At 37.6% G+C, this 26,464-nt stretch overlaps 1 protein-coding gene across 1 annotated transcript; it reads left to right on the top strand.

The window, feature by feature from the left end:
- Positions 1-44: 44 nt before the first annotated feature.
- LOC102806860 (uncharacterized) lies at positions 45-23,309 on the top strand. The gene is made up of 26 exons (XM_085497723.1): positions 45-540; positions 796-981; positions 5,369-5,731; positions 5,967-6,425; positions 6,710-6,826; positions 7,327-7,455; positions 8,231-8,353; positions 8,535-8,660; positions 8,793-8,915; positions 9,015-9,143; positions 9,254-9,385; positions 11,274-11,393; positions 11,682-11,837; positions 12,607-12,726; positions 12,948-13,073; positions 13,164-13,286; positions 13,716-13,808; positions 14,236-14,346; positions 14,829-15,026; positions 15,437-15,673; positions 16,359-16,495; positions 16,817-16,919; positions 17,422-17,610; positions 20,251-20,334; positions 20,757-20,918; positions 21,730-23,309. Exons 1-26 carry the CDS (start codon positions 453-455, stop codon positions 21,834-21,836), a joined length of 4,041 nt encoding a protein of 1,346 aa, XP_085353849.1. The 5' UTR covers positions 45-452; the 3' UTR covers positions 21,837-23,309.
- The last annotated feature ends 3,155 nt before the right edge of the window (positions 23,310-26,464 follow it).

Genomic DNA, 26,464 nt, shown 5'->3' with positions numbered 1-26,464 from the left:
ATAATACGAGACTATCGGTACCAAATGCCTAGTTCTCGAACTCCCCACGTCGTCCGGTTTCCAATAATTGAATTTCCTGCTATTGTACATCTTTCGGAGAAAGATCACAAAGATTATAATTCCAAGAAAAATTGCGCTGTTCCGTTTGACATCCAGTCATGTTGTAAACAATCGATGTTAGTGCATTTCCAATCTACAAGACTAGCAATATTCACAATTCGAGATTTGTCAAAAAATATAAGACGAGAGACGTATAACGAAAGGAATCAAATAAGTGTCTGATTCGAAGCAGAGGACAACATCTTTGATGTCAATGCGCTCTGATGCTGTATGTAGGAGCTTAGCTTATATAATACTAACTCAAGACAAACCCGCAAAGTGATCTTTGACCTCTGGTAACAATTGTTTATATCAGCGCTCAACATTCGTCGAGCTTCAGCCGTTGTCAAGTGATGTTAAGTTGCAAAATGAAATGGTTGGTTATTTTGTTCATTCAGTTGTCGGGGCTGCTGATAACGACAGATTGCCGGGTCATCATTGGTATGTATTGAACTAATTCTATATCTCAACGTCCTGGTCTTGTCATCAAGACCGAAGTGAGCGTCAACCGATTCTCCCGAGTAACGTGTTTCATATATATGACGAATGGGATGCGTTACAGTGGACAGCCACTGTAATACACTACAGTTTCAATCACGTAGTTTCGATCGAGTAATGGACAATGTAATATAATCACGGCAAAATATCACTACAGATAGCGTAAAATTTATCGTAATATATGTTTTCCCCAATAAGGCGACGAACCTAGTGTTATGTATAGTTGTCCAGATTTGGGACAGCTCCGCCACGGATCTAAAGTTTTATACAGTAGAGGAATGTACGCAAGCTTTTATTGCAACGTTGGGCTTAAGTTGTATGGAAGCAACTCGTTACGATGTCTACGGAATGGAGATTGGGACCTACCAATGCCTATCTGCATAGGTGAGTGTTGTAATTACTACTGGATATTATATTTCAGAGGAGGTAGTATGGATTTACAAGTACCTTGAACCATGGAGCTAAACTTTTTTTACATGATCATGATCGGTGAAACTGGGGGGGGGGGGGGGTCGGCACATCGCATTAAACATATACGCCCACTTCAAAACGGGTAATGAAAAACGACAGTTCAGAATATGTGTTTTTTAAACGCTACTTAAAAAATAAAATAAATGAATCGAATATTATAATAGAAAATATATTTATGTTACGTTATGATTTATAGTTCGTTGAGGCATATACCCAGTGCATTTCTGACATATGACCCCGGCATTCGTTAAATTTGACCCTTATCCCTGAACCTGCTCAGTAATTTCATCAGGATGAACGTCAATAATGAAGTGTGATTTATTCATTGAAGGGGAAATCCAATACAGTCGTCTCACTGCAGCGTAGTGCTATAGTTTGTTTGAAACGCCCGCAAGCGAAAAGAAACGCTGCATGTTAGGGGTGAACCATTAACAACTTTGGAGGGAAATGACAATACACTGTGCAAAATATGTTTGTTTTTTCCTTTGCATGGTTTTTTGCCATTTTTGCCACTATGTGATACACCGCCTCAAAGATTAAAGCGTGCAGTTTTTTATGTTATTGATCCCGGCAGGATTTTTTCACGATTTTTCCGGTGCATTTTTTTTTCAGATTGTGCCATCGCAACCGAGTTTCTCATGGCCCACCCATTAGTCCTTGTTCTAGTGTACAAACCGAAAATCGGGCAATCATACAGATTCATCTTTTATCCACGCATACATGTTTCCGCATTTTCATCTCATAGAATGTCGGGGTCAATTAAAACTCAGACTTCATACATTTACCATGCATTATTGTTTTACAATCCAAGATGACCGTTTGGTAGCCAGTTTGTCTGCTACAAATACATCAAGCTTTTCTTCACTTGCGGATCCGAATCTCGGTCATGCATGAACGAATTATGTCCAAATTAAAGCGCGGTAGTCGTCGCGCTGCGCATGTTCGACATTTGTGTTGATAAACATTGATTTTCCCACAATCCAATGCCCTCTTCAAATGGAAATCACAAGTATGAGGTTTGACCTGGGCGCGACTTGCACTGATTACCCCCGGTGACTCCTTCGATACCTTCCAATCACATGAAAATTACCTAATTAAAGCTTGGAAACGTGTCAGTTCGTACTCGTTGATCTACGCAACAGTCAAAGTCGCCATCTTTGTTTATATGAGACCCATATATCTCGTACATGCGCAGCACGACGACTACCGCGCTTTAAACTCCGTATTACGGTATATTACGTTCAACATCTAAAAAAAAACATCTAAAAGGCTTGATACACGTCTTGTTGTTTTACTGATCAGAATTTGTTTCTGAGTCATATTTCGGGCATGCCTGAACTGATCATGTTCAAATTTACACATGCATCATACATCATGTTACAAATATGCACATGCTTATCTTAATCCAGATACAAGACGGCCGAATAGCTGCCATATTCCATTTCTGCTATTTCGAAACTGGGTCATGGTTACTAAACTTAGTAGATACATTAAACACTATTGAACCTTGATGAGTGTCGTTTTGTTTTGTACATTGGTTTCAAAGTGGCTGATTGGTCGCCATTTTGTTTCAAAGATTTTTTCCTGGGCGTTATTTCTAGCTTGGCAGTCTGCATACGAACGTGCATACATACTAATGCACACCTTGCATATATATGAATTAACATTCACGCCATGTTCTGAAAAAAGATCACCACCCTTTGTAGTGAAATACTTCAAGATCCGCCTTCATGAAACTAAATTTCCGGCGTTCATGGATGGATTTGGTTCAAATGCGGTACATATCTATAAGAATTGAATATAAGAATAGTTATAGAGAGTAGTCTTCATATCCTCCACGGGCGAGATAGTTTTAGCCATGGGATTGTTTCCGTGTCGTTATCGTGCGCGCAACTATCTCATGACTTACTACAAAGTTTCGAAAAAAAACTGCGCCACGATACCGGTCATGGGTTTGAATATTTCAGTTTTTAAACTATAAATTATTTATATAGCCTCTTTCCTTTGGAATTGTCTCATGCGATTTCCTCTCAATGTTTCCGTGAGATATCTGTTGAACCCAGTTGTAAACTCACATCCAGTCGGATGTGAGTTTCTTGTTATAAACAGTGGTCACAGGTCACGATTCAAGTTACTTGTTATCGTCTTTTCGCATTCGTCGCTCTTCCTTCTGCATGTTTCAAACAAACTTTTGAGAATAAACACATGTTCATTACAAATGTATTCCAATATTATCTACCCTAAATATGAATTATATTTCTTAAGTGAATTGACATATGATTGTAGTATACGTTAGGTTATTTATAGATTACTTCGATGTATTATAAATTTTTACTTTTTCAACTTCTTCTTGAAAAATACAATACCTATTTCTTTGATACTTAATGTATATGTACCTGGGAAGACCTCTCTTTGATTTGTTCCTTTTCATGATAATATCTTGAATTTTCTAATTTTGATGAATATTTTTGTCATTTTGGGTAAAAAGTAATATTTTCGACTCATTGTTAAGTCTGATTGCCTTGATGCTATATGTATAGATACATCAGGCAGACCTCTTTCAGATTTGTTCATTTCCTGGTGATATCTTCAATTATTTAATTTTGATAAATATTTTTGTCAGTTTGGGGGGAAAATATATTTTCGACTTCTTGTTGAAAACAGCAAGTCCGATTTCTTTGATACTATACATATATGTACCTCTGGTAGACCTCTCTCATATTTGTCCAATTTCTAATGATATCTTCTGTTCTTTAATTGAAATATGCATTGCGAACATCGGAGCTATCTCAGCTTTTTTAGATTATTAGACATTTGAGACGTCTACTGACGCCTTTCATTTTTGTTGATAAATCATACAACGTTGTCTCAAATTTCAAACTTGACTTATCGCTCAATAAAGAACACATGACATGTATTTGGAATTTACGGTCAAGGTCCGCGGTAGCATTTCATTGGTGCAATTTAGAAGATTTCCTTCATAAATTGGTAGGCTAGAGTACGTACAGGAATCGTTGCCAGGCGATAAGTTTACACATTGCAGTGATATAAGTAGTCCAGTATACAACGCTTAGAATAGGTTTATACAAAAGATTCGATACATGACTTGTATAAACCCTGCCAGTTAGTTCGCAAGACAATGAGAACTCAGATAGTATTGTAAATCAGCAACTAGGTTTAGTCCGACTACTATCTCTCCGCCTATATCACCAGTCAGTTTTGTTGATCTCCCGGCTCAGTTTCGAACGGTGACCTGAAATGCCGTCCTTCACAAATCTTGATTATTCAAATCCATTGTTGGTTCTGTAGTTCTTTCGTTTGAACAGTCATAGTAATTGTCCCTACTTAGAAAGTAGGAAAATACAATGGCAAAAAAATCATATTGTTGTCAGTGGAGAAAGTATGTACGTTAAATAATTATTAATTAAATTTCAATTATATATCAGTTTATTCACTCGTCTTTTGAAATGTTGTTGACACAATTCTGTTCGTATATATAATAATTAAGAGTGTCAATCATTAATTTTATTTTCAACTTTCGGCATAATCGGTGGAGTATTCTCCGAATAGCTTCATGCTGTCAATTTATTTAAATGCTAGGCAATTTACAACAAGCCCTGAAAATTATGATGTAATAAAATGATGTAATTTGAGGGAAGATGAGAGATGAAGAATATTTAACCTCCATAGCCGGGATAGTTTTATACCGTCGCGATACCAGTCATGGGTTCGAATTATATTTCAGTTTTTAAACTACTGAGAATATATGGCTGCTTTCCTTTGTAATTTCCCCAACGCGATTTCCTCTCAATGTTTCCGTGAGATATCTGTGGAACAGTTATAAAAACCTTCATAATGATGACGGAAGTGGATTTCTAATTATAAACAGTGGCAACAGGACGCGATTCCAGTTACATATAATCATGTGTACCATCTGTTCGCATTCGTCACTCTTTCCTCTGCATGTCTTCCACAACAATTTGAGAATAAACACATACTCATTACAGATGTTTTACAATATTGTATACCCTAAATATGAACATCGACATATATAATTGCGGGATATGTTATGTTATTTATAGATTACATCGAAGTATTACAATACGCTATAGTACGTTTACAGCAGTGATTTAAATGAATAAATGATTAAGTGTACACACTACCGGTTCTTTTAATGGGCAATTGACAATATACATCTTTTATGTGATTGTATGTGAAACATATAACTGTACAATCAGCAAATAATGATAATTCTATTCTCTTACTTGTTTTGATATATAACGATTGTTTTTTTTGAAAGATAGTGGATGTGCTCATCCTGGAAAAATTGTAAATGGATTTCAGAAAGACTACGAATCGTTCAGCATCATCACATACCAGTGCTACGATGGTTATTTGTTGAAAGGCTCGTCATTAATCTACTGCGACGGCGCCACCTGGAATGACACGGTGCCGGAATGCGTGAGAAGTACAGCTAGGGTATCGTCCGCACCATTGTATAATTGCCATGACCCAGGGGAAGTGGATAACGCTGTACGAAATGATGACCCACTCCATGGCACTATCAGTTATATTTGTATAGGTGATTACAAGTTGCTCGGTTCCCAGGTTATAGAGTGCCAGTTTAATAAAAAATGGTCGTCATCGAAACCAACATGTGCCAGTAAGTCAAAAATGTTGATAAAAAAGCGATAAAGGAATATAAAGGATTGATATAACGCCTGCATGACGATGATATCACACAATTAATCAGTAAAATCAATCAATCAACCAACGAATCAATTAATATGTTAGCCAGATAGTTTGAGTTGTGTTGTCTTCTCCAACAACGTAACTTTAGTGTAGTAAAATGCTTGCAAATTTGAATTGTTTTAATTGTTTTTTTGCTATTGTTTTAGAAAAAGGGTGCGTGGAATTATCAGTTCCAATGAATGCATCAGTGATTCCGATCTACGACGGTGCAGCCATGTTGTACCAATGCGATTCGGGTTATGAGATCATTGGTTCCACGATAATATACTGCGATGGTAGAAACTGGAACGATTCCATTCCACAATGTGTCCACCTAAAATCCGAAAGTGATAGAACACACAACGTTGCTGTCCCACGCCCGAGCGGTGTGTCGGACAATGAAAACGACAGCTTGTTTCGAATTGACGATGGAATGCGCTGCGATTTTACAAACGTCAGGCAACCCAATTCTGGATATGGCATTATCACCAAACGAGACAGTTATGGTAGTTTCTATCGTGTTGTTAAGTATTTCTGTGCAGAAGGTTATAAATTGATAGGAGGTGATTTGGAGCTGATTTGCACACATGGTAAATGGGTCGGCGATTTTCCCGTGTGCAGCCCAGGTAATGAGATGTGATAAGTGACTAAATGTTCATCTTTCGTGCAATATTAATTCCTTCACACAGTTTTTGTTCACATTTCCCACATTACCCATGGAAATGACTAAAGAAGCACGGGGTCGAATTTTCCTCTTGTTCAGCAATGTTTTAAAGTTATTCAAAAAACATTAAAAACCTCGGTCTCGCCTCGGTTGACTATCAGCCATGCAGCTGGGATATCTTTTGTAATCGCCAACACAGGCTGGTTTAAAATCTGTGACCATACTGACTATATATTTTTTCTCCAGACGATCCTTGTGTAGTCAATAACGGCGGGTGTGAACATAAATGTAAGAACATTAATGGCCAAGTTCAATGTGAGTGTAATAAAGGGTATGAACTGAAGAATGGTATCAAATGCATAGGTAGGACATGTTTGTAAACATTTGATTGCTTGCAAATTCACGGTACCACTCGTTAGCTCTGCTGTCGATTGTCCGTCGTCCGTGTCAACTTTTTACTTATTCGACTTCTTCTTGAAAACTACAATTCTCATTGCTTTGATACTCGTGATATATATTTACCCTGAAAAGACCTCTCTTAGATTTGTTCATTTTGTGATGTTGATATCTTCAATCTCTGATTTTGATGAATATTTGTGTCATTTTTGGTAAAAAGTGATATCTTCGACTTATTGTTAAAAACCGCAAGTCTTATTGCTTTGATATTAAACATATAGGCACTACAGGTAGACCTCTCTCAGATTTGTTCATTTCGTGATGACATCTTCAATTCTCTATTTTTTATGAATATTTTGGTTATTTTTAGTAAAAAGTGATATTTTCGACTTCTTTGTTAAAGAGACACATAAAAATGGGATTTACGTACGTTCATGTAATTGTACATATTGTCCTTATTTTAATAGATATTAACGAGTGTTTGGATGGTAAAGGACATGGTCCATGTCAACATAGTTGTACGAATACTAATGGTGGATATTCGTGTTCCTGTTTTACTGGTCATATACTCATGGAGGATGGTATCAACTGTCAAGGTAACTGTCAAGGACTAACTATCCCTACTTGCGACGGTGTTAACGTTCGATTGGGAAAAATCAAATCTGGTGGTCCTCGAATTGCCATATATGTCACGTCCCAAATGCCTGAGTGTGACACGTTGAGGACTCGACGAACTGGAACGTCGAGTTATATATTCACGTCGGAGTTGAGCGGATTTGAGGTGGCGCTACACAAATCTTGGCGTCAAGATGACTGTTAGAAAATGATTGACGCTCTCTCCGAAGACGTCTTGTTATAAATGAGCTGTCTCGGCTTGCGTACTTGCAAAACAACAAACAAAATGGCGCGCCTATAGAACGAAAGAGCACTACATTCACATTCGCGTCCACATTCTTTTCCATAAATACGCAAGTTATGCACAACATTCTTTTCCCTGCGCGCGATAAACAACAGGCGTCGAGTTATTATTTCACGCGTGACTTAAACGGGATTCAAGATGGCGCCACGCACGACTCGTGTGTCGCTGTTGTTCAAAATGACTCTATACTATAAATTATTTTCAGTCCGTTGCCAGAAATCGATTGCATTATACAATTGATCAACATGCTGAATATGTTTCATCAAGAATAAGCTCTCTCGCTTCGCATAACCTGTGAACAAACAAAATATGGCACCGCCGATAAACCGGAAGTGCAGTTTTTAAACGCTTTATGTTATATAAATGTAAATATATTTGTGGAGCTAGCTAATATATTCTAAAACGGTGTAATTCGAAAAATTATTATTTGTTATGTGTAACTCTTTTATCAGTTTTACCATGCGAGGATGACAATGGAGGATGCTCACATATTTGTACAAATGATGATAATCAGGCTGTATGTTCTTGTTACCGTGGATACTACATCGACCAGGCTGATGGGAAGACGTGCATTGGTACGTAAAGAAACATATTTCAGTAATAAGGAAACGTTAACCATTCCATCAAGACTAATATCATATATACAATATAATAATATATTAACATTTAATTATCTATGGGCGTTTAGTGCCATTACTAAACGTCTTATTAAAAATACGTTTCCGCGATATTATTTTGCTGACTTTATTATTTCAGACATTAATGAATGTATATTGGCAACACGATATATTTGTCCGAATGCCAAGTGCGTAAATACCCCTGGGTCGTATACATGTGAATGCCAAGATGGTTTTTATAGGACTGCATATGGATCTTGTATAGGTAATTATATATTTGCCATTGTGTTATAAATTATAATTTACTAAATTGTTGAATTACTCTGATGGTTATCACGACCAGCAGTATGGTCTGCATATACTATATATATATCTACTTATATATACATGTTATTAGATCGCGACGAATGTCAACAAAATAATGGAGGGTGTGTCCATCACTGCACTAATACACAGGGAAGTTATCTATGTCATTGTCCAATTGGTTTAGTTCTGGGAGAGGACAAACATTCATGTGTTGGTAAGTGATGTTTTGTTGTGATTGTCTTCTATACAGTACATTGTTATAGCCTGGTTCTCTGTTGAAGCGATTACATTAAAAACTATTCTTTATCGTTAGATTTGAACGAGTGCAGCCTGCAGCAATTCTCTCGTCGCTGTTCTTTTGGGTGTGAGAATACCTATGGATCGTTTAGATGTACATGCCCACGTGGTTTCATCACCGCTCCAAACGGCATACAATGTTTAGGTGAGACGTAATGTTCATCACTTTAATAAACATCTATTTCCGAATATATTAATAAATAATTTCGCAGAAACGTACACGATGTAATCGTTACCATGATCATTTGTATTTAGATATTAATGAATGCTTGCAAAATAATGGACGTGGTCCGTGTGCCGACAGATGCGTCAACACTCATGGATCATATGTTTGTTATTGTACACATCGTGGACATCAACTGGCAGATGACGGATATGGATGTGACGGTAATTGAAGATACATGCATATAAATTACGTTTACTTGAAGGGCGGCGGTCGTCGCGCCGCGTCCTGTTCGATATGGGAATCATAGCGACGTACACAACGCGTGTAAAATACATGGTTTATTTACATGAAATTCGAACACGCGCTGCGCGACGATCACCGCCCTTTAAGTAAATTCGAATGCAATATAGTTTGATAATCATTTTCAGATTCTGTGCATTCTCTGTACATGTAGAGAATATTTCATGAGTGACCCTTTAATTTCAGATTTATTAAACAGGTCTAGTAATTTCCATCAACAAATGAAAATGACTACACACGTGTAATAAGTTTAACATTGTAGGATTACGAATTTGATATCCCGTTCCGCGTATATCTTTCGCAGATTATTAGTCCCCGTTTCAGGCGCAGCCTGAAAAGGGTAGTATAGTTTCTTATTTCCGGTTTCTGTCCGTGACATCTCCACATTTTCTCAGAAATTCTGCAGCATATATCGATGAAACTTGGCAGGTTGATGAATAAGTCTCTGTTGAATATGCACGTATTTTTGTCCAAATCTGAAAATCCTAAGGGAGTCTTTTTCATGATTTTCATCCAAAATTATCACTTCCTACAACACTGTGAAGACGCGACTGGGCATGCTCAGAATAAATAATTAGCTTAGATTGTAATGCTAGGGTTTACAATGATGGCATGACCTTGATCTGAATCACTGACAGAAATGAACCACAGTCTGGTTTTTGTTTGGTTTTATGAAAAATTAATGTTGAAATCATGAAAACAGTGGTCAGAAATGTTGTTGTATACTATATCTTTAAACTGTAAAAATTGCATTCCAAACTAAAAAGCCATCACTGAAATACTGGGTCACAAAGTTGAAGATCAGTGAAAACACTTTGCAGTTACTATTTATAAATCTTGGCCAGGCAAATTGACACATGTGGTCCTAATATAGCTTCAGTTGTCCAAATGGTTCGTACCATTACGAATCTTAATGGGAACTGTAGATTGGTGTCAGGGCTACATTTTGATGGGAATTACAGTGGTGATACTGAAACAAGTCCAGGTCCTGGTAATATACAAAGACCTGAATTAACACAAATTCAAGTTGTTCATCAAGGTTTACTCTGGTTTATGAATGCAGTTTGTTGAGCTTGTATACATGTATGAGACATAAATTGGTTGCACTTGTGTAAGGGAAATCACTTTATGATGAGTACAACTCATAGAGTAAATATTAATTCAACTGTTTGCAGAAGTATTATTTTAACATGAGTATTTTATATTTAAATGACGGGGACTATGACATTCATGTCCTTTTGAAACAAGAGACTAGCGCTGTGATCGAGGGTTTCAGTGAGCGGGTTTTCAAAACAATACAGAGCATCCTGTCTAATTTCATAAATGATCGCCATTCATGAACATCGATTTATTTTTGGAGCCATCACTATATTCAATGTGTCAGGGATGCATCGGTAACTAATTTTGGAGTTAATCATTCCAACCTAACCTTTTCACAATACATGAAAAATTGCCGCTATATGCGTGGATGAATCTAATTTCTTTGCGCAGAAAGGTTTAGGTTGGGAGAACTTGAAATTTCATTGCAAATACATGCTTTATATCACATACCAACAGCTAAAACTAAATCCTTAAATTTAGCAATGTTTGCTCAGTATTACATGGATAAAATACCCATGCCATTTGATACAAATAATGAACCACACATGTGCTTTTTCATCTCGACTATTGTCAATATCTCATGTTACAGTTCCCCCCTCCATGTTATGTCGCTTCTTTACTGCGCTTTGAAAGTAAATTATACACAAATAAATACTCCAAATTCCTTTTCCTACAAAATATTTACCGCTATCCATTTGATTCATGTAGATATTAACGAGTGTTTAATTGAGGGTACTTGCCACCATAACTGTATAAATCTGCCAGGCAGTTATCAATGTACTTGTCATGATGGATATCTCATTATGCCCGATGGGAAAACCTGCGATGGTAAGTGGAAGTTCACTCTCCTGCAACATATACAGTGGAAATTGACAGTTCGACATGAGAAGCGTGCACAATTTTGTTTCGTTTGGATTCATATATCAAAATACAGTCGTTGTCACTATCCAACTGCACATATGGTCGCTGTATGTATTCCAAACTCAATGAATAATGAAAGTGACCAATAATATACAGATAAAACATAAACAAATAGTATCGATAACACTCGAGTCGCCCGATGAACGATGATTATAAAGGTCAGTTTTAATTCAAAATATGTGTTTTTTTCGTCAGGTTGTCGAATTAATTCCTTCAAAAGTTCTAGTACCAACGAGTGCATAGAATGTCCAAGAAACTCTCACACAAAGGGGACAGGCAAAACCTCTCTTAATGACTGTGTTTGTAACAGTGGTTTTACTGGGGACCCTGGTAATGGTATTAACTGTCAAGGTGTGTATACAATGAATGCCCTATGCATTGACCTGTGAAAATACATAGTGAGTATAAGCATGGACCTACTTCAACCCATGGATATAAGCTTGTCAACCAGCAGGCCAAAGTACACGAGATGATGGTCTGTCTCGTTCCATGTATGTAAGCAAGTAGTTTAAATATAACACGAGCATTTAGAACACACTTGTACTCGAAACCAGATCAACGTGCAACACAGCGTTACATCACGAGATTTAGCGTAACAATTTTTAAAATCTCAAAACGACTTAAACACTGCACCAAATATGAGCAATATTTTACATGCAAAGACCGACAATCAATTCAAACAGTAGTATGCTCCATTAGGTTATTGCAAATTCGATTATTTATTATCGTTATTTGTTGTTATCATTGGAAAGAATGTAAGTACCTGACGAACATCCTAATTATGTGATGCATAAAACTTACATCATGATGAATAATATACAGAAGATAATGTTAGTGCGTGCTTAGAGTTTAGAACCTATCTGAATCAAGTGCGCCACTGTACTCTCAGTGCAACAAATGCATTCCTTCTATTTATAGATATTTATAATAAATTTTACAATTCAGTCTGAAACGAGTCTTCTATTGGCCGATTGAGTAACATATTAACGTTTTCAAAATAATGACGTTGTTGCGCACTGTGTAACTGGCATTGAAATTTATACATATTTACATGTATTAAGATGAATGGATGCCTTCGTTGCGCTGGGAGTATAATAATTGCGAACTTTTCTTTTCTTAGATATAAATGAGTGTCAAACAGACAACTTTGGCTGTTCTGATAACTGCGTTAACACCCCGGGGAGTGCTTACTGTGTCTGTAATGTGGGATACCGCTTAGAAAATGAGAAGGTGTGCATTGGTATGTAATATTACAATTATAGTACAATATTGTAAAACATTAGGAGTCTAATATTCCATCGATAATACGTGTGTGAGATCTTCCACAAATGTTCCAGCTATAAGAAGTAGTCGCACCTGGACGAGTTGGTGTCAGTGCGGAGAAATGATTTCGAGTTAAACATAATAAAATTAATTGATGCGAGATTTGTTATTACATTGTATATTGATGGTTCTCACTAGATATTGATGAGTGTAGCCTGGGTAATGGTGGATGTGAACACACGTGTAATAATACAGATGGTAGTTTTGCATGCACGTGTAAAGACGGATATATTATTGATCCACTAGATCCCTATTTATGTGCAGGTACGTGATCAAATATCTAGTTATTAATCTCGAAATAAAAAATGAACCCTGGCACATTATTGATGAATGTTTTCCCGTGAATACCACCAGATATTGACGAATGCCTGCATAATAATGGAGGATGTGATCAACGATGTGTTAACTACCCAGGAGGCTATCTGTGTGAATGTGACGGAGCATCGATCGTGGACGATGACAGGAAGACTTGCAAACGTAGGTCTGCTCGAGATTTTTACTTCGCTAGCTTACCGATATGCGATTAGCATTATAACTTGAATTCTAAGAAATAAGCGACAAATGAATCGCAATTTATATTGATATATGCTCAATGCATGTGCATGTTAATATTTTCACATGAGGAAGTTCTCTCTTTGAAAATTATGGACATGACAACACGTTCTGTTTCAATTACCGAAAAAAACAAACATCGACCAATAATTCTACGAACTTTAGATTTTACATGAAGTATTGCTTACATTTTCGGAAATGTCTTAGGAAATTCCTAGTAACTAGTTTTAATGGTGCTTGGCACCATAAAATTATACGGACTTTATCATTAAATCTGACCAAGGCGATGCAATAAATCTTATGTATGTGCAACGTGTGTATATATTTATTGTTTGTAATTTATATTTGTTGCAGCTGTGGTGTGCAGTGCCCTTGCTATACCGGCACGTGGACGAGTGAAACCTCGGGGCAAATGTACTGGCAGCAATCCAGACACTTTATTAGAGGGTATGTTAAATCCACAGCTATGTGACGGTGGTCATAATACACTGACACCATTGGCGGGTTTCCGGCGCGCGCGATATTGTATTCGATTTCGCCAGCGTGTTGTTAGAGAAGCTGGCTCAATAGAAGTTGGTTCTCAACGCTCCCGGTTCTCATCTCATGCATGACCACTTATTTCACAAATTCGAGAAAATTTCGTAGTTGCAATTTTTTTTTTATTTTAGTGATTTAGTGAAGACAAGCAGCAATGCACTAAGATGAAAAATATGGCGGAGTCGATGACGTATGTCACATGACAATGAAGCAAATAGTATATTTACTTACTAGTATTCAAACATTCATGTACACCATATTGACTTTCTTTCCGTTTGTATTACTTGATATGTCGTCGTTTAAATACTGTGTATTATTTTATTGGACTCAACTTTAGTTGGAACGGAATGCGTGTTTGATTGCTTGAAAGGATATGAATTGGAAGGATCTGATCGCCGAATCTGTGAGCCTAATGGCAGATGGTCAGGTTCAGAGACGTCTTGCAAGCGTGAGTATCGTGATTACCACCACAGTAGTAGTTCACTCTGCAATCTTGTATAATAAACATCATGAAAATAACCAGTCATCGTGTGATTAGCTCCGTCAACATGTACATCGCGTGCAAGCTTCTGTTACATAAAGGATAAACATACAACGTTCAGAGCGTCGATATTGTTTTGATCAAATAGTGTTCCATTTTTTCTCATCGGTGCATCCAATGTTCCGAATACTCATGGTTATTTTAGTGGAACAGTGGGTGGCATTACACGACAGTGGACACCATGACAGGAGCGATTTTAATCCTAATTGAGGGGCGACAACAAGTTTTGGGGCTCTCATTTCTCAATGAAATCTCGGCGCCCACTTGCACCCGAAGTCTATTCTATATTAGTACCGTGTCTCAATATCAGACAGCACGATATATTCCAATAGTGAATTATTTCCACAAAATATACAAGTGACGTCATATAATAATAATTTCTTTCATAGCTGTCTATTGTCCAGCAATTGTTCCGCCGGAGAATGGGCGTTTATTGCCAGCGTCGTGTCAAAACAGTCAGAGCCCTTACCAATCCCAGTGTGTATTTACCTGCGATGAAGGATACCGGTTAAGTGGTCCTCGAATAACTAAATGTCTTTTCAACAAAAAATGGAACAGTCGTGACAGGGAACCTATGTGTATTAAAGGTAAGTCGTTGGGGCTTGAGTGGAATAATCGATATATACTATAGAGAAAATGTGTTACATGTAATAACGTAATTATACATTGCTGACAAGAGGTGGCCATCTTTCCATCGCGCCCTCTAGCGACAAGGTGCTTCTGTGACGCGATGAGTCACGAAACGCCGTCCATATTGTGTTGATCTGTTTTTTTTAAGCTTGCTATATACAGAATTTAATTCACAAGGAAACATTGTTATTCATTTGAAAGACATTGATTACATCCATTTGCGCCGTTTAACGTCAGAGAAGCTCTTCGTCACTAGGGGGAGCGATATATTAGAAAGATGCATTGTACTTCAATAGATGCATTAAGTATTTAGTAAGGCTGCAGTATTAGTAATATATTTTCTTCATCATGCCTTCCCTTGTCTTAGATGTACAGGAACCAGTGATTACTTGTTCCCCTGACGTGACGGTTGACCTGGACCAGGGGAATTCAACTGCAATTGTATCTATTCCCACACCAGTGTACGAACACGGGAGCCTTCGAGTGAATCGCCCTACCCACAATGCACCTTTTCCCGCCGGCACTACTCTGGTGTACTTCACAGTCGTGAGCGACGAGGATGAAAAGAAGGCGGCTAATTGCACCACCAAGGTCAATGTTATAGGTAAATGCAGAAATACATTTTAAACATATGCATAGAATGTATACCTTTCCAAAGACAAAAAAAACATAATTAAAATACATTTGTATATATAACCTAGCGCAAAATCGCAAAGGCTACATTTGACCACTACATCAACATTTGGACGTGGGACGTGACTTTATTATAATTTGGAGGGAGAAGTAACGCTGTTCGTAACCCCCTTCCCATTGAAGAAGAATTGTCCTCCCTCCAGTAACTTTTCCCCACTACTACCATCCTTTCGTTACTCGCTCTGGCTTCCTGTGTCTCCTCAATGCGAATCTACCCGCTTCCTTCTCCCCTATATACACATATTTCAATTTCAGTAAAACCTTCATATTTGTTTGCCCGTAGCTTCGTTAAATGATCCGTCTGTATTACAAACCTCTCAGGAATACATGAAATTTACTCGTCAAAACAATCGCATACATCTCCGGTTAACAAAATAATCACCCAAACTTCTGCGAGCGCCGCCATCTTGGAAAATCGTTCTTTGCATAGCAACGGCCTTTACAAGTGGCAAAGATCAATGCACGCTTCACTGATAAATACCGGGGTTTCTATTCTAAACCATGTATTGAATTCGTAAAGACGTATAATAATTGCATAATAAATTCTTATTACGCAAATACAATTTATAAATTATTGTACTTTTTTTCTTTCTCAGATAAAGAACCACCAAAGGTACTTCACTGTCCAGAGTCGATGTTCGTTGAAACGGCTGAACAGTATCCAACAGATATACAATGGGAAGACGCGACGTTTACAGACAACGTAGGGATTAAAGATATTCTCCCTTCTAGGGTTAGTGACATATTGTTACTTCTAATGGAACAAATCATAGCGAATTCAGAAGTGTTAAATAGAGACAGCCGGGACTGTGATAACACGTAACGATATTAATCAGTTAATTAACAGCGGCACATTCGTCTCGCGAACAAAAATAGTTCAAGTTGCATACATGGAGCTCCGGGGCTTAAACGCGGACGGCGAGGCTTTTATATGATGTCGACCAATGACTAAATGAACATAAATCAATGTACCTGCATGTTGTCGTATTTTTTATAGTACCTGCATTCGTTAAGTATATTCACACGTTTCGCTATTTTCTGGTTTCTTCAATAGAATCCCGGTGGTACACTTACCTGGGGTATTCATCATATAAAATACATTGCCAAAGATGCAGCTAACAATGCAGCAGAATGTTCTTTCAATATCGTTATAGAGCGTAAGTTTAAAGAAACTGGCTACATTAATTACCGGTTTTCAGATTTTTTTCACATTTGTCAAGACAAGAATAATTTAAAAATTTGCGATTATCAGCAATACCAGCGCTTGAAACGATGCCGCCATTGTTTATTCGCCACAAACAAAATGACCAAATTCAACGAGTTCATTATAAACGAAATCTAAATGTTCTTCTGAAGAATCAAAGTGATTCAGGTATGTTGTGTTATCTTTGGACAGCAAAAATAAGTTTACCTTATGAATTTTAATCTGATTATAATTTAAATATCAATGCGCATGCGCACCTCTAATTATCAGTACGTATCATTAATTCAAAGTGATTGAGCATACTGTTGTACTTACTACAAACATACACCTTAATTTTATGGTAAATACTAAACGAAATCAAACTACAGTATGAAACAAGAATACCTTTATTGCATATTGTAACTATTTCGGCAAGGGGTCGATTCCGTTATAAATTTGGTTTTCGTATTTTGCAGCGAAAAGTTGCGGTTTACCTGATGGTCCACTGAATGGTGTCCCAGACTGTGTGGACTGGTTATATGGTGAAATATGCAACCCTACATGCAATGAAGGATATGTATTTTATGAGGGAACAGCGAAAAGCGTGTATGTATGTGGTGTTGATGCAAAGTGGTCACCGAGCAGGCAACTACCAGACTGTACAGGTAAATATTATCCCACGAATATACACACATACACATACATATATCATGTCCCCAGAAACTACTCTGATCCGAGAAGTGAAGGTATACAAACACGGTGACACGATATACTAGTAGACACAGGGTAACACGATATACACACATACACATACATATATCATGTCCCCAGAAACTACTCTGATCCGAGAAGTGAAGGTATACAAACACGGTGACACGATATACTAGTAGACACAGGGTAACACGATATACACACATACACATACATATATCATGTCCCCAGAAACTACTCTGATCCGAGAAGTGAAGGTATACAAACAAGGTGACACGATATACTAGTAGACACAGGGTAACACGATGTACACACATACACATACATATATCATGTCCCCAGAAACTACTCTGATCCGAGAAGTGAAGGTATACAAACAAGGTGACACGATATACTAGTAGACACAGGGTAACACGATATACACACATACACATACATATATCATGTCCCCAGAAACTACTCTGATCCGAGAAGTGAAGGTATACAAACACGGTGACACGATATACTAGTAGACACAGGGTAACACGATATACACACATACACATACATATATCATGTCCCCAGAAACTACTCTGATCCGAGAAGTGAAGGTATACAAACACGGTGACACGATATACTAGTAGACACAGGGTAACACGATATACACACATACACATACATATATCATGTCCCCAGAAACTACTCTGATCCGAGAAGTGAAGGTATACAAACAAGGTGACACGATATACTAGTAGACACAGGGTAACACGATATACACACATACACATACATATATCATGTCCCCAGAAACTACTCTGATCCGAGAAGTGAAGGTATACAAACAAGGTGACACGATATACTAGTAGACACAGGGTAACACGATATACACACATACACATACATATATCATGTCCCCAGAAACTACTCTGATCCGAGAAGTGAAGGTATACAAACAAGGTGACACGATATACTAGTAGACACAGGGTAACACGATATACACACATACACATACATATATCATGTCCCCAGAAACTACTCTGATCCGAGAAGTGAAGGTATACAAACAAGGTGACACGATATACTAGTAGACACAGGGTAACACGATATACACACATACACATACATATATCATGTCCCCAGAAACTACTCTGATCCGAGAAGTGAAGGTATACAAACAAGGTGACACGATATACTAGTAGACACAGGGTAACACGATATACACACATACACATACATATATCATGTCCCCAGAAACTACTCTGATCCGAGAAGTGAAGGTATACAAACACGGTGACACGATATACTAGTAGACACAGGGTAACACGATATACACACATACACATACATATATCATGTCCCCAGAAACTACTCTGATCCGAGAAGTGAAGGTATACAAACACGGTGACACGATATACTAGTAGACACAGGGTAACACGATGTACACACATACACATACATATATCATGTCCCCAGAAACTACTCTGATCCGAGAAGTGAAGGTATACAAACAAGGTGACACGATATACTAGTAGACACAGGGTAACACGATATACACACATACACATACATATATCATGTCCCCAGAAACTACTCTGATCCGAGAAGTGAAGGTATACAAACACGGTGACACGATATACTAGTAGACACAGGGTAACACGATATACACACATACACATACATATATCATGTCCCCAGAAACTACTCTGATCCGAGAAGTGAAGGTATACAAACACGGTGACACGATATACTAGTAGACACAGGGTAACACGATATACACACATACACATACATATATCATGTCCCCAGAAACTACTCTGATCCGAGAAGTGAAGGTATACAAACAAGGTGACACGATATACTAGTAGACACAGGGTAACACGATGTACACACATACACATACATATATCATGTCCCCAGAAACTACTCTGATCCGAGAAGTGAAGGTATACAAACAAGGTGACACGATATACTAGTAGACACAGGGTAACACGATATACACACATACACATACATATATCATGTCCCCAGAAACTACTCTGATCCGAGAAGTGAAGGTATACAAACACGGTGACACGATATACTAGTAGACACAGGGTAACACGATATACACACATACACATACATATATCATGTCCCCAGAAACTACTCTGATCCGAGAAGTGAAGGTATACAAACACGGTGACACGATATACTAGTAGACACAGGGTAACACGATATACACACATACACATACATATATCATGTCCCCAGAAACTACTCTGATCCGAGAAGTGAAGGTATACAAACACGGTGACACGATATACTAGTAGACACAGGGTAACACGATATACACACAGGGTGACCAGCCATAATATGATATTGTTTCCTGCGGGATATCATTGTGTGTTATATACAGGATTATCAACTAAGCTTGTGTGACATACATGGACTAAATATTGCGCCCATGTGACTAGGCCGTCAATTTGTACTTGTTCCGATCCATCCGTATTATTCATTTGTGTCAATATATCGGGTTTTTGACATTCCCAACGTGTTTGGCCATTCTAACTCGAATTGTCCTGGTCTGCACGACAAGCGTCGTTTTTAATAAGTGTATATCCACACTGTTTCTACAGAGTATTCAAACCTGGGAAGCAATGGCGTGTGCCCACCTGGCACAGAGTTGAAATCGTATGAGCAGTTTGAGGAAGAAGTATGTGGTAAGTGTGATTCAAATAAAATGACCCGAGGTTAACGTGTAAACTTGAAAATGTGTAAAGTTCAAAGAAAGGAACCACACGTGTTTCATTGGAAACAACGACATTGCGATTTCCGCGTAGCTTGAAGATTTATATTATCGGTAATTTAAAACAATTTTAAAAATACTTTACAACCGAGATTCATAATTCAAAAAACTAGATTGGTTACCTCACCACAGAGAATGACTATCATGACATTACTGTGTTTTTACTGCATTGATTCTAAATCGATAACAACAATCATATAACAAGATCACAATGAATTTGCCCATTATTTACTTTAGTCGTTGGTGTTGAACTATCAGTCGCAACATACTAAATATTCATAACATAATAAATGTTGTATAATTCAATCCATGTTATTACCCCACCCCCCCATTAAGTCACGTGTCCACGAGGGATGTACATGCCACAGAATGAGACTACTTGCATTGCCTGCCAGTTGGGATATTATCAAGACGAGTTCGGATCAACTGATTGTAAACTGTGTCCAAGTGGTTTCACGACATATCACAATAGCAGTATTGATCTCAGTGACTGCAAAGGTGAGTCCTACTGATATCATACAACCCGAATGGCAACAGCATCAACTGATAGATACATTGAAAGGAGACGCTAAAATATGCTGTTGCGCAGCATGAACTAGATGCTAGTCACGGTAGCAATATCCCCGTGTCTTTTTTGACATGTGTTTTTAAATTAATAGATACCGATTTACACATTGCATTAGTTATCTATAATTTGGGGCCAATTATATTGATATATACGTTAGGCCAAAAAAAATTTTTGTTGCCCTCAGCGACCGATCGAAAAGTATGAAATATCGGGTCGCGTTTTTTTTTTTTTTTTTAATAGGCCCAAATATTAAAAACTCACCATTTTAAGCAGTAAAAAAGTATTTCCTCTAAAAATTAACTATCCCGGACCGTTGTTCTATCCCAGGGGTCCCCCGGGAGGGGGGGGGGATAAGTAGCGACTTTGAACATCGGGTTGATCTGTATTTAAATACAAAAAGATTGAAAGAAACACTTTGATTTTTGTGTTTAATATCTAGCATGCGTTTGATTGATTCCCATATACCTCGGCTATTTACGATACCCATAGTTTTCATGAGTTTAAAAAAAAAATCGTCCGACTGACCCAGATTTTCAATTTTCCGACTTCAGGGCAACATAAGTTTTTTTTTTTGGCCTTATGTAGCACAAATGATATTTAGACTAATCAAAACAAGATGAGTAGTAATAAATAACGTGCACTTTGTCTCACTAAGCAATAAATATTCATAATAAACTAATATGCCAATGTCTGTATTATTTAAAGTAGCTGATCTTGCTAATTTATCTTTGCTTCCAATAGCTGCCGTCATAACGACTGAAGCATATGGGAAAAGTGACCCGGATGTAACTAAAAGTACTCCTGTAACTCATTACATCACTGAAACCTACGACGATAAAAAGAAGTAAATATTTGAAAATCGCGAGTTATCGTATACGTACAACAAAGAGGAGAGATGTCATTGATTGAATCACATACACGAGACAACGTGAACCGTTAAATGTCAATATAACTTATATAGCATGTACACTAATTATTGTAAACAGAAAATGGCGTGAAATGTTGTTGCCTTTTCCCTCAGACTACTATAGTAGTAGTCTGAGCTTTATTACTAAGAAAGGGAAATCTATAACGTTAAATGCATGTAATATGGAACCAAATTACGGTACATGGAAAGATATACAAACCAGATTAAAATGATTTTATAATACTTATAACTGTACTGTTTTGTCGGATTTTCGCTATTTATTTGGAATAATGACAGAAGAAGCAGCTGACGGAACCGTGTGTCAAGCAGCATGGCCAACCCTGCATAACAAGCCAAATTAAGCAACAAAAGCGACGGCCGGTAAAAACTGTCCGTTTCATATTCAGTTCATATAAATGCATTAAAGGGCGGTGATCGTCGCGCCGCGCATGTGCGACATTTGTGTCGATAAACATTGATTTTCCCACAATCCAATGCGCTCTTCAAGTGGGAATCACAAGTATGAGTTTTGACCTGCACGCGACTTGCACTAATCCCCCCCCCCCGGTGACTAATTTGATACCTTCCAATCACCTAAAAAATACCTAACTCTCAACAGTCAAAGTCGCCATCTTTTTTAATTCAAATTTGTGTTGTAAGTGTGCGGCTCGTATGGGTAGATCGTATAGTAGCGGGTAGGTTAAAGGAATAAGTGGTAAATACTTAGGCAACTCGAGGTATACGGTTTGACTGCTCTATAGAGGGACTGTGATATAATGTGTCGGTATGGTTGCGCAACAAAGAATGTACAAGGTAAATATTAATTACTGAGTGGCCAGCTGCAAGGATTAAGGTGTGTGACCAAGGGTGAAGATTACCTGAGCTTAGGATCAATATAAACTCTGACATAAACATTTGTATAAACAATCGAAATAAAAGAATGAATTCCCGACATTAAGGTAGCAGAATAGTTTTTTGGGCACTTTTCACATTTTTTTTTTGAAAATCACACGAATAGCTCCCTAAGGCATGCTACATACATTGGTGTTTTTATTTTATTGAAAAAAAAATATCTTGTACAAGTAAACTGATTTTTTTCTTGTGTGCAAACAAATGACCAAGTTTTTGTTTATCCAGTGTACACCCAACTAGTGCATCTCATTAATATGCATGGTTTACAAACATAACTGAACTGAGGGTAAATAGTTTTAAGTTGAGCCACTTTCTTTATTTGCTATTTACAAACAGTTTACACACAGCTGATAAGATGTGTGCACTGCTGCCTTTCTAGACAGGAAGTACAGCAAAGACAAAACAATCGCTTTTGAACAACAAATTTTGAATAAACAAAAAAGTACATGAATGTACCACTTCAATGTAATTATATGTTAACAGAATAAAAACTTACAATAAATTTCTGTAATATTTTTTCTTGGCTTTGTCATTGAAAGGTGTCTGACCACGGGGTTACTTTCCTAGTCCAGAAGTAATGCAGTTACATTAGAGGAGGGGGCTCCCTTTTACAAAATATGGTTGCAAACAATAAAATACGGTCATTAGTGGTGGCTATGCATTGCATGAAAATTCTGGTAACAGGCCACAAACTACATGTAAAGGTTGATCAATGATAAGAATATGCTTGGACCTGGTTTATATAATCCATTTTTCAGAGGAGTTTTCACCAAGTAGGCATACTTGCATGCTTAGGTTTTTCTAAATTCGTAAATTATGTTACATGTAATAAATCTCTCTGATAAATACTTGGTTGTTTTATCTAATGTACTCATGCGAACAAAATGCACGGCAACGAAATAGTAGCGTGCCCCCCCCCCCCCGAGCCGACGTCTTGACATCGGATAGTGGGCCAGTGTTTCACGCAAGGCAAGGGTTGACTTTTTCGTACGACTTCGGTAAAAAATAAAAGTATCATCTAAAATCTAGGTTGTTTTTATAGATGATAACAGTGAGTCCGGTTACAATTAAATTTTGAAGAGATTCATCTACAAGTATAAGACCGGAGGTTACTGCGACGGTACAACTCTGTTTTGCGGGATTTGATTTTTAATAGCACAGGAAATCCTACATGCCGGCATACATCACTGGGTCACATTTTACAATTATTCTATTCACACCAATTAAAAAACAGGGCAGCTTCCTTCATTAATGTGCAAAATATGCAAAGAAGGAGATGGTTGTCAGTAATTCTTTAGTTTAGTTGTCATTCACTAGTTATGGACGAGATAGTAAGCACGCAAAAATTTCCAATAAAAAGAAATCGAGGAAGAAAGAAGAAAAACGTCAAAAGAATGATCACTCCTGTCAAAAAAGAAAGAGACGATGCTGGGTTCGTACAGAACGGATTTCCCCGTCGAAACCAGTGTCAGCCATGAAGTGGGCGAAGAAAGTTTTACCGTGACACTGAGAGTCCTGTTCAAAACGTTCGAGAGATGTCTGTATCTCGCAGGAAAATATTGTTACCTTCCGACGTAGAAGAAGAAAGTGAGAGTGAATGTCACGGCCGATCGTTTGAAGACGGCGAGATTCGACTCGTTGACATGTCACTGTTGAATGGCGCCCTAGAAAAAGAGATTTGTCAATTTTGCAAAGTAGGCAATATCTCAATAGTGGAGCGCAGGCGTCACGGTCTAGGCAGTCAGTTTGAATTTCTTTGAACGCAAGGAGATTGTATTCGATCACAACTGAGCCAGCCTAGCTTCCCGTCATCCCGAAAGAAGGGGTCAGTTTTCGAAATAAATAGAAAGGCTGCCATTGGAATGCGAGCGACTGGAAAGGGACGGCGCGCTCTGGTGAAACTGTCAAGCTATTAGGGGTTACCTCAACCAGTAACGGGTCCGCCCTTTCGCCAGTATGTACGAGCTGCCTCCAGGAGACTTCGAAACTCGTGGCATCATGCTTGAACTAATAAGTTTACAAACACAACGGCCCAAAAATAAATACACTGTATTTGCAAACACTTCAACTGCCAAGTGTAGTGTCTGTATTGTTTGTTACTCGCAAACAGAATCGCCCACTTTGCATAATCCAAGCTTTAATGAATGACGTCACCGTTCGTTATCAGCACAGACCGTCACAAAACTCCATAGCGTGAAAGAAAACGGCAAAAAAACAAAGTTTTTCACAGATATAAATATCGGTTCATGATTTTTCCCGAAAACAACTTTCAAAGCATTTCATTTACAATTAGCCCATGTAAATTTTGCTCCTAAAACGGGAGTTAACGTTGATTGAAGTTTGAAATCATAAAAGTGCCGATTTCTCGGTGTTCGGTTTTTGGCAATTACCGTTGACCTAATTTTAAATGGCGTTTCAGTGAATAGCGCTACGATGTCGCCGTTTAACTTTTCCTACTCTTGGATATGTTGGCTTCATATCCGTATTTGCATATTTGCAAAATTCTATTGCGTTTTTTCACAAACCTCGTGCAAACCACCGGTATACTCTAACTTTAACACCAAAAAACGTGCTTGAAATTTGTGATTTTCGGAAAGAAAAAAAAAACTTAATGCAAAAAATAGAAATACGGATTTAAACTTCATGACCTTTGCTTCAAAACAGTGTAAAGTTTTTGATCGCATGAATGACTGTAGAGATGACAATTAAAATTTTATTCACGTTAGTTAAATTATCAGCCCCGCTGATTTTCAGAATCACGTGACGCTAAAACAAACACAATGTTCACAAAATATTAATAGTAGGAAAATACAAGACAAGAGCCTTAAGGTAGCAGAATAGTTTTTTGGGCACTTTTCACATTTTTTTTTGAAAATCACACGAATAGCTCCCTAAGGCATGCTACATACATTGGTGTTTTTATTTTATTGAAAAAAAAAATATCTTGTACAAGTAAACTGATTTTTTTCTTGTGTGCAAACAAATGACCAAGTTTTTGTTTATCCAGTGTACACCCAACTAGTGCATCTCATTAATATGCATGGTTTACAAACATAACTGAACTGAGGGTAAATAGTTTTAAGTTGAGCCACTTTCTTTATTTGCTATTTACAAACAGTTTACACACAGCTGATAAGATGTGTGCACTGCTGCCTTTCTAGACAGGAAGTACAGCAAAGACAAAACAATCGCTTTTGAACAACAAATTTTGAATAAACAAAAAAGTACATGAATGTACCACTTCAATGTAATTATATGTTAACAGAATAAAAACTTACAATAAATTTCTGTAATATTTTTTCTTGGCTTTGTCATTGAAAGGTGTCTGACCACGGGGTTACTTTCCTAGTCCAGAAGTAATGCAGTTACATTAGAGGAGGGGGCTCCCTTTTACAAAATATGGTTGCAAACAATAAAATACGGTCATTAGTGGTGGCTATGCATTGCATGAAAATTCTGGTAACAGGCCACAAACTACATGTAAAGGTTGATCAATGATAAGAATATGCTTGGACCTGGTTTATATAATCCATTTTTCAGAGGAGTTTTCACCAAGTAGGCATACTTGCATGCTTAGGTTTTTCTAAATTCGTAAATTATGTTACATGTAATAAATCTGTCTGATAAATACTTGGTTGTTTTATCTAATGTGCTCAT

The sequence above is a fragment of the Saccoglossus kowalevskii genome, chromosome 4 (genome assembly GCF_978046115.1).
Source record: "Saccoglossus kowalevskii chromosome 4, keSacKowa6.1, whole genome shotgun sequence".
Taxonomy (NCBI): domain Eukaryota; kingdom Metazoa; phylum Hemichordata; class Enteropneusta; family Harrimaniidae; genus Saccoglossus; species Saccoglossus kowalevskii.
The sequence above is the reverse complement of the archived record's forward strand: the minus strand, read 5'-3'. Positions and strand labels throughout refer to the sequence as shown.